General features: G+C 38.6%; 1 protein-coding gene across 5 annotated transcripts; it reads right to left on the bottom strand.

Annotated features, from left to right (window-relative positions):
- Positions 1-3,295: 3,295 nt before the first annotated feature.
- stau1 (staufen double-stranded RNA binding protein 1) lies at positions 3,296-12,741 on the bottom strand. Of its 5 annotated transcripts, none has more exons than XM_026928919.3 (15): positions 12,547-12,741; positions 11,549-11,857; positions 9,236-9,357; positions 8,957-9,137; positions 8,557-8,710; positions 8,143-8,314; positions 7,527-7,622; positions 7,145-7,357; positions 6,276-6,419; positions 6,053-6,199; positions 5,690-5,765; positions 5,209-5,522; positions 4,990-5,112; positions 4,437-4,516; positions 3,296-4,172 (listed from the first exon to the last, which is right to left on the bottom strand). In XM_026928919.3, exons 2-15 carry the CDS (start codon positions 11,736-11,738, stop codon positions 4,085-4,087), a joined length of 2,100 nt encoding a protein of 699 aa, XP_026784720.1. In that variant the 5' UTR covers positions 11,739-11,857; positions 12,547-12,741; the 3' UTR covers positions 3,296-4,084. The 5 variants fall into 5 exon arrangements, with proteins under 5 accessions (XP_026784720.1, XP_026784756.1, XP_026784729.1 ...); XM_026928955.3 differs by having other exon boundaries at positions 8,981-9,137; XM_026928928.3 differs by having other exon boundaries at positions 11,549-11,802.
- Positions 12,742-13,208: the final 467 nt, after the last annotated feature.

The following is a 13,208-nucleotide window of genomic DNA, read 5'->3' as shown; positions in this document are numbered from 1 at the left end:
CCCTCTGCACTGCAGGTTACTGACATCCTGCTGCAGAGAGAACCTTCTGAGAGAAGGAGGGAACACATTTAATGCCTTTTAATTTCTCAGGAGCACTGTTATAAAAAAAAAAACGAAACCTTTCTCAAAGCAGTTCTGCAAGCTTTGCATTATCCCAAAGCTCTATTTCTTCTGACTTGTCACAAAATATTCAAAAATTATTAATATGCTAAAGCCTGAGGGTAAAAAAATTAAAAATGTTCCACAAAAAAAAGGTAGTCATAAGTTTTTCATTATAACTCTTTGTAGTTTCATCAATCAGTGAATGGAAGGAAAAAAGAAATGTGAAAGGACTCTCTAGTGCTTCATTTTGATGTTTAATTTGGTTTTGATTAAACAATTTCACTTTTTCATTAACAAACCTTACAAAGCCTTGGAGTGTGGAGTGATGGTCAAAGGAACATTAAAATCCAACAACCACACTGTTTCAAACATTATCCTAACATTCTTATATGCAAGTTTGGACCATTTTATGGAGTGTGGTATAATAAACGCCCTACATGTGAGAGAATTGTCTCACTGTGCCCTCTAGTGGGATTTTTTTTTTCCCCACCAATTTAGACAACACATTGTACACTCACCGTCCACTTTATTAGGAACACCTGTACACTCGCACGTTCATGCAGTTATCTAATCAGCCAATCAAGTGGCAGCAGCACAATGCATGAAATCATGCAGATACAGGTCAAGAGCTTCAGGTAATGTTCACATCAAATAACAAAATGAGGAAAAAGTGTGATCTCTGTGACTTTAACCGTGGCATGGATGTCACTACCAGATGGGCTGGTTTGATTATTTCAACCTGCTGATCTCCTGGGATTTTCACACACAATAGTCTCTAAAGTTTATACAGAATGGTGTGAAAAACAAAACATCCTGTGTGTGAAGAGTCTGCAGACTGAAACACCTTGCTGATGAGAGAGATCAGAGGAGAATGAACAGACTGGTCTGAGCTGACAGGAAGTGTATAGTAACTCAGATAATCACTCTACATCCATAGTGAGCAGAAAAGCATCTCAGAATACACAATACATCAAACCTTGAGCAGAAGACCACATCAGGTTCCCCTCCTGTCAGCCAGGAACAGGAATGTGAGGCTGTCATGAGCACAGACTCACAGAAACTGGACAGTAAAAGACCAGGTGATTTATTTTTTTTTTTTCAACTGTTCTGAAATCACTGTAAGCCATGGCTTCTTGGGGCTGTTGCTTTATTCTAGTAATAGTTCACTACACTGAAACCGTTACTACACTTACTATGGGATGTCGGTCAGTCTGTGCGTTGGCATGGCAACAAGCAATGCTCTCTGCAGCTGTGGCTTCTTCGAGAACTATTTTCACTATCGGAGGAAAAATAAACAAAATATTTGGCTGTATGTATATAAGTATTGTGTCTGCAGCCCGAGCAAACACAGAAGCGTTCCCCTAACGTTAGCATATGGTTCCGTTTGGTTATTTTTGGGGAAATAATTGATTTAATTTAATCATTTTGGAGAGATCCATCTTAAGTGGCACAGATAGCCTTGATTCAGGAATTCATCTTAATGTGACAGTGATAAAACTCACCTTCTTTTATTCTGAGCCATTCGCCATAATCGTCTCTCTGATACGCCGAGCACAGCTGCAGTCTGCTGCACTTTTAAACCGGATAACAAGCATTGCTACTACTTCAGTAGAAGAGCATCCAGGTTAGTGGCTTGTGAGCTTACTGTGTGTAGCCTTGTTTATTGTAGAACTTTTACATTTTCACTCACTGTCCACTTTAATAGGAACACCTGTACTCCTGCTCATTCATTCAGTTATCTAATCAGTCAGTCAGGTGGCAGCAGCATAATGTATAAAATCATGCAGATACAGGTCACAAGCTTCAGTTAATGTTCACATCAAACACCACAATGAGGAAATGTGTGATCTCTGTGACTTTAACCGTGGCATGGTTGTTGGTGCCAGATGGGGTGGTTTGAGTATTTCACAAACTGCTGATCTCTGGGAATTTCACACACAATGCACACTGTTCTTGCTCAGTGATTGCCTAATGGTGGCCTCTTGAACATTGACATTAGTCAGTGCAAGATTGGCCTGTAGGCTCTTAGACGTTACACTGGAGTTCTTTACGACTTCCCGTAATATTATTCATTGTGCCCTTGGAGTGGTTTTTGCTGGATGACCACTCCTTGGAGGAGTGACAGTGGTACTGAATTTCCTTCATTTCTATATCATACAAATGGAATTTCCTCCATATTGTATATCATGTATATTTACCTCTCAGCAGACTGGTGGAGGTCAAACTCTTTAGAAATGGTTTTGTAACCTTCTCCAGCCTGGTGACCATCAATAACTCCTTTTCCGAGGTCCTGAGGAACCTCCTTTGATTGAGGTATGGCACACTTCCATAAATCTGTGTGGGGAAGACCCAAGTTTATGTTCTTGAAACACGGGAGGGCCTGCTAAACTCATGCCTGGGTGCCATCCCCTTGACTGAAACACCTGACTTCAGTTACACCTTTAAATTAACTTACACTCCTAGAGGTTCACATACTTTTTCTGACAAAGTATGAATAATAATAAATAAATATATGTATGTATGTATGTATGTATGTAAATAAATAAATTTAAAAACTATAGTGTTTTTGCATCATTTGTTTAATTGGGTTCTCTTTGTCTAGTTTTAGAACTTATGTAGATCTTATTATATTTCTGGTCAAATTTATGCAGAAATACAAAAAATTGTAAAGGGTTCACACACTTTCTAGTGGCACTGTAACCGTTTCTCTGGAACTGCTTGTCCAAGTTCAATTTTTTATGCTACTTCCATTTGCTAGTCTGTAATTGGCTTGCCATGGCACATTTGATTGGATGAAAAGCATGGCCTCAACTGGACAATCAATTTTCAGCTGGCATTTACAAGTGTAGCATTGGCTGATTGTCATGAAACTTGAATGGTATGTCTATCTATTTAACCTCTAGTATTCTGTATCCTAAATGAGTATGTTGAAGAACTTGAGAGAAGTGGAGAGGAACACTGGTGTGCTGGCATGGTGGAGTGACAAAATCTGACATTCTGAAAACTAACAGATTTCATGTGAATAGACTGAGACTGGGACAAAGAGTAGTGAGTTACTGACTAAACCAAAGGACTGCATCAAAAACTTTGATGATCCCACTGACACCATGTTATTAAACACAAAATTCTTTCTCAATTTCCTCTTCCTCCTCGTTTCTCCTCTCATTTACACATTAATACACTAAGAGACCAATTTTAGAATAGAATTTTACTTGCATTCCATGAGGGGAAAAAAAATGGGAACCAACTGGCAGAAAAACGGGTTTACACTGAGGGAGAGGGTGCATGATTTTGACTGTAGGAGTGGGTTATGAGCCGTGCTTTAACCACAACAACTGGACACTAACAACCTTCTCTCACACACACACACACACACACACACACACACACACACGACATCACAGGACACCACCATACATCAAACAGGGATTAAGAAAATACTTTCCCAGTCCTACATGGAAATGCAAATTAATGCTTTTTATGGTTGCCACCTTAAAAGCACTGGAGAAAATCCAATATGACAGAGAGCTCGTGCCTTAGCTTCATTATATCCTCCTAAGCGCATTTCATACTGCACATCACAATAGCTGCACATCCTCTATACGTGCTCATAATGAAGCATTAAAAAAAAAAAAAAAAAAGAAAGAAATACGACATTAGAATGGCTTACTTTTTAACAGAGAAAAAAAAGCTGTCTATTCAAGTTACAGTTCACATCATTTTTGCAATCCAAAAAAAAAAAAAAAAAAAAAAAAAAAAAAAAAAGCACCACTGGATATGATGAAGCAAAACAACTATGATTACAATTAAACATCAAGTAGGAGAAATCTCTCAGTTAATCTTGTTTAACTGTGAAACTGCAACACTTTAGAAAGGTTAAAATTCAGTGTGAACAAGGCTTTTGAAAGCAGCCAATTAGAACTCTGCCCCTGTCTTTTCTCTAGTGTTTCCGAAATGGCACCACCATCAGTAATCAGATATTCTACACAGCGCCGTCCAGAGTTTTTCCCATGGTGCTTGAGTTAGCCGGTTTGAGCAACGCGTCACCTTCAAGATCTTGTTTGCCGCACCTACATTGAAAAACAAGGGTGGAAATTTCATTAAACTATTTTTTTTTAAAATATTTATTCAACTGCAGCTTACAAGAACACCTTCCCTTTATGCCAATATACACAATATACATCTCAACTGTTAGTAAGAGTAAACAAACAAATGGTTTTAATGGATCTTTTTCTTGGACGTATTTGAGTAGTCCTAATATCTGTATTAGAAATAAACAAAGTGGTACATGGCATCCTTTTCTCACTCAAAACCATACAACCCAACAGGCTCACCCAGAAATTGGTCCGTTGGCTGGCCGTTCACTGGACTGTTGGTCCAACTCTGAGAGCAGCTTCAATATGTTGAATGCAGCCTGTGGAAAAAAGTAACACATTAAAGTTTAAAAAAGTTTGGATGACTGCAGCAAATTGCATAGTTCCAATTTAACTTAAATCCCCTCAGTAGTAGGGGTAAAGTTCGCTGTAAAAAATTTGTTAACATAGCTTTTCATTTGAGTGGATTTGCCTCCCTAGTAGCTAAGTTCAAGCTTCCAGATGGAATACCACTCGTGTCTCCGAAGCCCAACACAGGGAAACAGCTTGATGACTAGAAACTACGAGGCTACTAAATGACTTCAAGGCTTTAAAAGATTTAAGGGGATAAAACAATATTTGCTGCTGTTGGTGGATCATTTTATATATAAAATGTAATTAATGATGTTAATAACATGAATCATATGATGGATTGGGTGCCAATCCGTGCAAAGGGCATTTTCTCTAAATAAACCATTGTAATAGATCTTTAAAAAAAAAAATTGAAGCAGTGCAAATCCGGGGTCATACTCACCATGTCGTGACAGGACTCCACGTCCTTCCCGATACCATGGCTTATGAGAGGTGGCTGAGAAGAGCAGTTGATGAGAGACACAAATTCGTTCTTGTTGTTTTTTGGAAAGTCCTTATATTCTACCTGTGGTGAGCAGAGTACAACAATGAGTATCTTCCTTTTCTTAGTCAGTTGGAGTCGCCTCTTGTTTGTGAATGTATGTTGCTGTTAATTGTGTACCTGTAGGCCTTGTACAGTGGCCAGGTATCCAAGCTGTTCAGATGGTCTAGTGAAGGGTCCGTGGGGTCTCATTGCTAGGTTTTTACTTCCCTTCAGTATGCCTTCAGCTGTGGGGGAAGTACCAGCGTACAGCAGCTCGTTGGCAATTGTTGCTGTCAGTGAGGCCTTGGCCTGGTTGGGGCGGCCATAGTCCTTGGCATGGGGTCCCTGGCTGGCACCAACCGCTTGTGCCACCTCAGGCACCATGGGTAGAATGCCAGCAGGAAGCTGCTGATGGCTGAGGAAGGGCACACGGAAATCCTCCTCCTTTGAGACTACAAAGACAGCACCATGAAGAATTTTAAAAATGTTTATGAGGATACTTCATAACAAAGTTTTTAGTACAGAACAACAAATTTGGCTCCCTAAAGTAGGACTGAATTTAGCAAAAGAAAACTGGATGGTTACAGCACATCTTTGCGCTTTATTGTATTACGCTTACCCAGTCCCCCCTCCTCCACAGAGCCTGGCTCAAAAAAGGTCACTTTACGTCCATCTCCAGGTTTCTTCAGAGGAGGCTGTACAATAGGTACAAATGAAAAACAGGTTTTTATACAAGGTACAGAAGAGTAACAAGACCTCAACTAAAACGCACTACAAAGCAACATAGCTAAAACTAGTCACCAGAAAACAAAGCTGACTAAAATCTGTCCCTGTTCACATGTTTTTTTTTCTTTAATACCTGCCCCATTCTTTTGCCTTGACAGCATTCCCCATTCCCATGTCACTCTGTATTAGATGTAGGACACTATGTATGTCGATGTATCTGACACAAATAAAAGCACATAAATGTTTGAAAGTGAACCTTCTCCTCTGTTTTCAGTGCTGGTTTGGGAGGCTGAGGTTGAGGCACTTTAAATCCCAAGAGCTCCAGCATCTTCTCTGCTGCATTCCTCTTGGCCACCTTTTTACTTGGACCCATACCTTCTGCAGTCTGACCAGTGACTGACACCTGATAGAGACAGCTGGATAAATTATTCCATAACATTAAACTTTTTTTTATGACCAAAGAAGGATGCCTTACAAACCTGCATGACAAACTCCCTACGTCTAGGCAGTCCTCTCTCAGTTACTAGGATGTACTCAGGCTCTTTCTCTTTCTTAGCCTGCTGGATCTGAGCCAGTCTGCTGATTGGGTTTATTCCTTGCCCATATTCTGGACTGGTCTGCAGCTAAAAACAAAAGAATAGTTTTACTTAACTTGTTCCATCTATAATAATAATAATTTTTAAAAAAAGCATGCTAATGCCTTTACAGGATATAAAGAGCTTGAAATTAACTTTGTAGCTCACCAACCACTGAGAATAGCCTGTACCTTTACACTAACTACAACATCATCCAAAAACTGTATACATATGAAATTTCTTAAACCAAAATCATTTAAACTTTTGTTAAATGATTCATTTATCGTTTACACTGGAACAATTCACTTCAAGCTCTGAGGATACAACAAAAATCATGAAAGATGAATGACAGTGTTCTAACAATCTATAGTATTTCTGCTACTCAGCTACTAGGGAATTTTGCATCTCCCATTAACTCTTAACCTGGTCTCTTAATGGTCTCCCATTAACTCTTAAAATGACAAATAACAGCTTGAGAGTTTGAGTCTGAAATGTCCATGGCCTAAATAAGACTTAAAAAGTAAAGTAATGCACTGTCATTAAACACTGTATAAATGAACCTTATAATAAATGCAATGTTCAACGGAGATGCAAACCTTTGCCCTTGCTCATAAAAATATCTGTTGATTCAATTCATGTAACATTTAGGTGATGCTTTCAATAGGAAAATAACCATTAAATGAACACAGAATGCTGTTTTGTAGATACATTATAAATAAAGATACACTGAAACCAATTTGGATGCATAATTTTTTTTAACAAACTTACAACACCTTTATAATGGATTTGGTTTTCTTTTTAATACGAGGTGGCATCTTGTCCATGACTGGTAGTTGTGGCAACTTCCGCAGCTCCTCCAGAACAGCAATGGCAGCTAGTTTCTTGGCGATCTTCTTGCTCTTGCCCTCCCCTTCTCCAGTGAACTCTCCCACAGTCACTTTCACCACAAAGCTCTTCATATGAGGTGGTCCTGCCTCTTTCAGCACCTAGTCAGAAGGTCTGGTTCATTACTGTGCCAGGCAAAAATCTTGTGGATTTAAATATGTGAAAACAGAAATGGGCTATACAGTTGACAATGTGACATTTTTTTGTAATGTAATGCCACAGGTTATATGGTTCTAAACATTTATGGGCAAATTGAAGGTTGCAGTGTACCTCAAAGTTCACAGGCATGTTCCGCTTCAGTGCAATCTCAAACACTTGGCTGATCTCAGATTTGTTGAGGTTTTCTTCTTCTGATTCTTTTTTCATCTATGCATAAAAAGAAGTAAACATACTTTATATAACAAAATAGTTAATCATTACAGAGAATAGTATATGTCTAACGACTTTTAATTTATCTATTAGATTTATCTAGATTTTATCTAGATTTATCTAATCTTAAACGTTTCAGCTTTATGACAATTAATTGTTGATGTAGCATTATATTACACCCTATGGGAGGAAACAAACACAGGATTCAGCCCAAAGATGGTAGAATTTACATGGATCACAGGTAAGAAATGTCCATGATAAATATCCTAAATATCCATTATGAGATACAGATATAAAACAGAATATAAAATAGAAAGAAACTTCTGTCACTATCTACTACTACTTAAGACTGCTGTGCCATACTGTTCAGCAGAAAAAAAAAAAAAAAAAAACTTTTATGGACTTTTTCTGTGACAATTATGTTTGACCAATCAGTCACTGACACTACTTCCAACTCCATACACGGGCAAAAGAGGAGGGCAACCAAACTCCGAAAATAATGGCCTTAATGACCTACTTCAACTAGCTGCTGTAACAGTGGCTCTTTCTGCAGTGATTTGATAGCTTTAGCAGCAGCATCATGTTTAGCCGCCTGGCGTGTGCGGCCCTTTCCATGGAACTGCTGCCCTCCAATGGATAGCTCCATATGATACAGCACCGGTGCCACCGGAGGAAACGGGTAGTAATACCTGGTCAGGTAAAAGCCGGAAGTCAAATACATGGCAGATCAGATTTATTTGTACTGTGTTTGTGAAACAAAGTACTAAAGTGTAGCTGATTCCTTTTGTGCATTTTGCACACAGTTTCATATTCCCAGGTTAACAAATGGCTTCCGAGACTTGATTATGTACTTCTCAACTTTATTCTCTCAATAAGTCTACACTTTATGTAGTGATTATATATAGACAGTGATAGCAAAAGGTGTACATACTGTTGCATGGAGCGAGCATAAGGCCCCGGTGCTCTGATATTGTAGTTGAATGTGGGTCTCATGCCTTGGTATGGGTCTATAAGTTTATAGATTGGCTTCTTCCCCAACTTCATGCAAAGTGCATTCAGCTCCACAGTGTGCGTCATGCTATCTGCTAAGAGGAAAAACTAATCAGCTAACAGGACTGAAAAAAAAAAAATAATTAAAGTGCTTTATGTGCAGAATACTGACCAATGAAAAGCTCAGACACTACAGTGAGAATCAAGTACAAGTCAATATTAAATGAAGGGCATTTGAAAGCAGCAGGGTATTAGTCCTTCATTTAAATGGTTTTAAGACAAATGAAAATCCACATTTACAACAGAATAAAAAGGAGTTGTATGTAAGTATCAGAACATACACTCTGGGCCTCTGTAGAACCCACCTGGGTTCCTGCCTTGGTGTCGTGGGATTCTGTTATTGGGTTTGGGCAGTGTGGTCTGGCCGAGAGCACAGGCTGCTGCAGAGTGCTGAGCTTTCTTTATACTGGTGCCCTCTGCATCCCAGTGCTGCTCCCCCAGAGTCAACTGCACAGTAAATATCTGGATAGAGAAAAAGAAAGAGCATGATAAATAAAACTGGGGCAAAGAGAAATGGGGTAGACTAAGACAGAAAGAACATATAACAGTTAGAAGTGTACTTTGGAATGGGCTGGTCCTTGCTCACTGAGTAGCTTGTACTCAGGCTGGATCTTATTGTAACGGGCTAACTCATTCACCAAACACATGGGGGTCTTCTCTTTAGGGTTTGCCATGTTAGAAGCTGCAACAAAAGATTAACATCAATCATTTTTTAAAATTTCAATTTAATAATAGTTCCACCTACATAAAAAAATCCTAGGCAACTCACAATTAAGTACTGTGAGCTATTAATAATCACCTCACACAGTGCATTCATGTTTTTATTATTTTGTTACATTACATTACTTACTATAAATGGATTTTATCCATTTATCCTGTTTTTCAGGTTTTCAAAGTTTTGGAAATTTAATACAATAAAATACTTAAAAATACAAAATTAAAAAATACAAGTATACATACCCTATACTACAATACTCAAAATTGAGCTCAGATGCATCCAGTTTCTATTGTTCATCTTTGAGATGTTTCTAGAACTTGATTAAAGCTCATCTGTGGTAAATTCAGTTTATTGGACATGGTTTGGAAAGGCATATCTCTGTCTATATAAAGCCCCACAGCTGACAGTGCATGCCAGGACCAGAAGCCATGAGGTCAAAGAATTGTGCACAGACCTCCAAAACAGGATGGTGTCAAAACCAGGGAAAAGGAACTGGAAAATTTCTGCAGCTTTGAAGGTCCTGAAGAACACAGTGACTTCCAGTCATTTTTAAATGGAAGTTCATAATCAGTGAGACTCTTTCTAGAGCTAGTCAAGCTTGGGGCTTGTTAATAGTCATCTATAAGTCAAAAAAATAAGATTCTGTGTTAGAATGCGGCCAAAATTGAATGCTTTGGTCTGAATATCAAGTGTTACATCTGGAAGAGACCAAGCACCCTTCTTCACCTTGCCCATTCCATTCCTATGGTGAGGCATGATGGTAGCAGAATCATGTTGTGATAATGTTTTTCAGCAGCAGGGACTGAGAGGTTTGAGGGAAAGATGAACATATGAAAGTACAATGACATTTATGAGGTTCACTTTCCAATATGACACTCACCTATAACCCATAAGATAATGCAGGAGTGGCTACAGGTCTGTGAATGGTGTCAAGTGGCTAAGCCAGAGACCAGGGCCCTCAGTTTTAACAATGTGAATGCACAAACCTGTGCAGACAAACTTTATTTAATGGAAACTCTGGGATGTACCAAAATGGACTGGACTGCTAATACATTAATTTATGATTTATTTAACTGAGGAGCATATCTGCAATATGTTGAATCTGTGCCATCAGCTGGGTTTGGAAGTTGGAGAGGGAAACAAGGTTTACAAATGCAATAGCTATGTAAGTTCTTTCAACCATAAAATTAACATGTTTGGTGACAAGCACATTTCAGGAAGAAACTGGGAATAAAACAGGTATTTCCCCAATCACTGAGTAAGATTCTTGTTGCATGTAAAGTGCCATAAGACAACAAATTCAGTTACATAAATACCAATGGTCCCTATTCTGTGAGCATGACTTGCAACACAGATTTGTTAATGTTTATCAAATCTGGTAAATATAATGACAAACACTCACCACTGTACCAACCAAAATCACAATCTCTGCTTCAGAAAAAGTTACTTTTGCGTGCATGTTTTGGTGGCATTACTAAACGTCAAACTCATTTTAGGTACCTCTTATATTAACCATACTATATTTTACTACTATACTACCATATAGTTGAACATCTCTAGAGAAACCTGAAAACAGCAGTACAGCAACATTCTCTTCCAGCCTGACAAGAGGTGAGAGGTTATGAAAGATGACTGCAAAATCCAGCTGTGTCAAGCTTATCCAACAAGACTTAAGGCTGTCATAGCTGATGTTATGTTACAGTGTGTTACAGTTTTTTGCACTACCTGTTATATCTAACACTTTCACACTAGAACTGTGTACTGGTCGGCGCTGCACTGTCTCTTACTGTGCCTATTGTCCTGTTTTAGTAATCATTGTACTGTCTTGTGCCGTTTCCATGAGGATTTTATGTAGTAATGTGTAGTCTCATGTAGTTCGATGTTGTTTTATGTAGCACTTAGGTCCTGGAGAACCTTGTTTCGTTTCACTGTGTACTGTACTAGCTGGTATATGGTTAAAATGACAATTAAAGCCACTTGACTTGAGTTGACTTTTTGTGTAAAGATGAGATTTTTGCATCCTGAGCAAAAGAAATTAATTTAATCACTTTTAAGTGTATGGCTGCAGGGTAACAAAATGAGCGAAAAGTGAAAGGACACAAACTTTTTTTTGAATGCACTGTATATTCCAAAGTTCCAACAAACTTTCACCTACCTGTAGGGTTGCAGAAGGGTGTAGCCGAGGCGGAGGGCAGGGCGGAGCTTCGCAGCGGGTGACTGGCGCTTTCTGAAGGTAAGGAGCCAGTAGCAGAAGGAATGCTGAAGCCAGGTTGGGGCTGTGCTAGCTGTAAAGGAGCAGAACTGGGTACAGGGCTGCCAGGAGACTGGAACTGAAGCTGGGACATTCTGGCTGATGGTTAGGAAGATGCTTTGCAGTCTGGGACAGGATTCTCACAGGACAATGATGAGCTTTTGTAAAAGGAGAGTGGGTGTTTTAGAAAAGTAGAAGACTGCAAAGCTCTGCCTGCAAGGAAAAACAACTGAATAAAAAAAAATGTGAATGTTCTTTTCATGGTCAGGTTTTCACAGAAGTGACAACAGGCCACTGTAAAATTATAAACTGAGGTAAATATTAAAATTACGACTCCATACAATAAGGAAAGAAATGAAGACTGCATATTAGGTCACTGATAGTAAAAGGCTAATGGTCCTAAATCAAAATGCTTCTGCAGGTATACAATGACAGCTAAATGTCTCTGTGGAATCTTCTGAACCTGACATGTACGTTTCTGTAGGATAAGCCACAATTATATCGAACAGTTCATTACCTAGTTATCTCTTCCAGCTAATCTGAAATGTGACAGCAGTGCAACAATAATCGTAGCTAAAAAAAAAAAAACCAAGTGTAGCCTCCGCTAGCTAACGTTAGCGTGTACCCAGATGCAATACAGGTCATGGTTAGTCATTGTTACACCAACACGGGTTTACTGATATGAAAAATAAAAACAAACACAACTGAGTGCATGTGTGACAGAACCTAAAACACACACAACTAACACGTTTCATAGTAAACGTAGAATGTGACATTTTTTCGTTGGGGCCAGAAAAGGACCAGAAGATAAAGCTAATGTTATCAGCTAGCTGGCTCGCAGGCTAGCGGCAACTCTGTAAAACAGAGCAAAGCCTCCTTCACTCCTCACCACAGCACCTCACCTCGTCTTACTTAGTCCCGGTGGTAAATTACTCCATGAGAAAGCACGTTAACATTAGCGTCCAATTTTTAGGGGAGTGATATAGTGGGGGTTTTGAATTAAATATAGGTGAGGTAGAGCAGAGAAAGTAGACAGGGCAAACACTAAAGAGAATCGCCTAATGGTCCGGCCACTCCCGGAAATTACATCACTTCCGGGGGCGGTTTCAGAAAGCTGGCGAGTTAAGGTTTACTTAGCCGCCAGAGACTTCAACTGTTCAAACTCATTTAAAATATAACTCACAGAATTTTATTTTAAATTATTTAATATTTAATTTTTAATTTAAATTAAAAAATAATTTAAATTAAAAATTAATTGTTTAATATTTAAATGTGTAAAATATTTTGCCTATTTTATTGAAATTTATTCATAGACCTACTTACTTTTGAGTTCTACGTGACCAATCAAAATGACAAATAATAATAACAATAATGATAATAGTTTGTGATTTTCAGCACTGTAACAGTTTTTTTTTAATCTCCAGACCCTCAAAACTACCAGCAACGGCAATATTTACATTCACAGTAGATGATTTTTTTCCCCCAAGAAGAATTTCCCTGACATTATTTAGATTTGCCCAGCAACAAACTTCATAGTACATTATTCTTATTTAGTACTTCATTA

The sequence above is a fragment of the Pangasianodon hypophthalmus genome, chromosome 2 (assembly GCF_027358585.1).
Source record: "Pangasianodon hypophthalmus isolate fPanHyp1 chromosome 2, fPanHyp1.pri, whole genome shotgun sequence".
In the NCBI taxonomy this organism is placed as follows: Eukaryota; Metazoa; Chordata; class Actinopteri; order Siluriformes; family Pangasiidae; genus Pangasianodon; species Pangasianodon hypophthalmus.
The sequence above is the reverse complement of the archived record's forward strand: the minus strand, read 5'-3'. Positions and strand labels throughout refer to the sequence as shown.

Coding starts and splice junctions, on each gene's coding strand:
- stau1 (XM_026928919.3), bottom strand. CDS start 11,738: ATGTCCCAGCTTCAGTTCCAGTCTCCTGGCAGCCCTGTACCCAGTTCT. Junction 7,358..7,526: donor ACATGCCTGTGAACTTTGAG/GTACACTGCAAC, acceptor CCTTCTGACTAG/GTGCTGAAAGAGGCAGGACC. Junction 5,523..5,689: donor TGTGGAGGAGGGGGGACTGG/GTAAGCGTAATA, acceptor CTGTCTTTGTAG/TCTCAAAGGAGGAGGATTTC.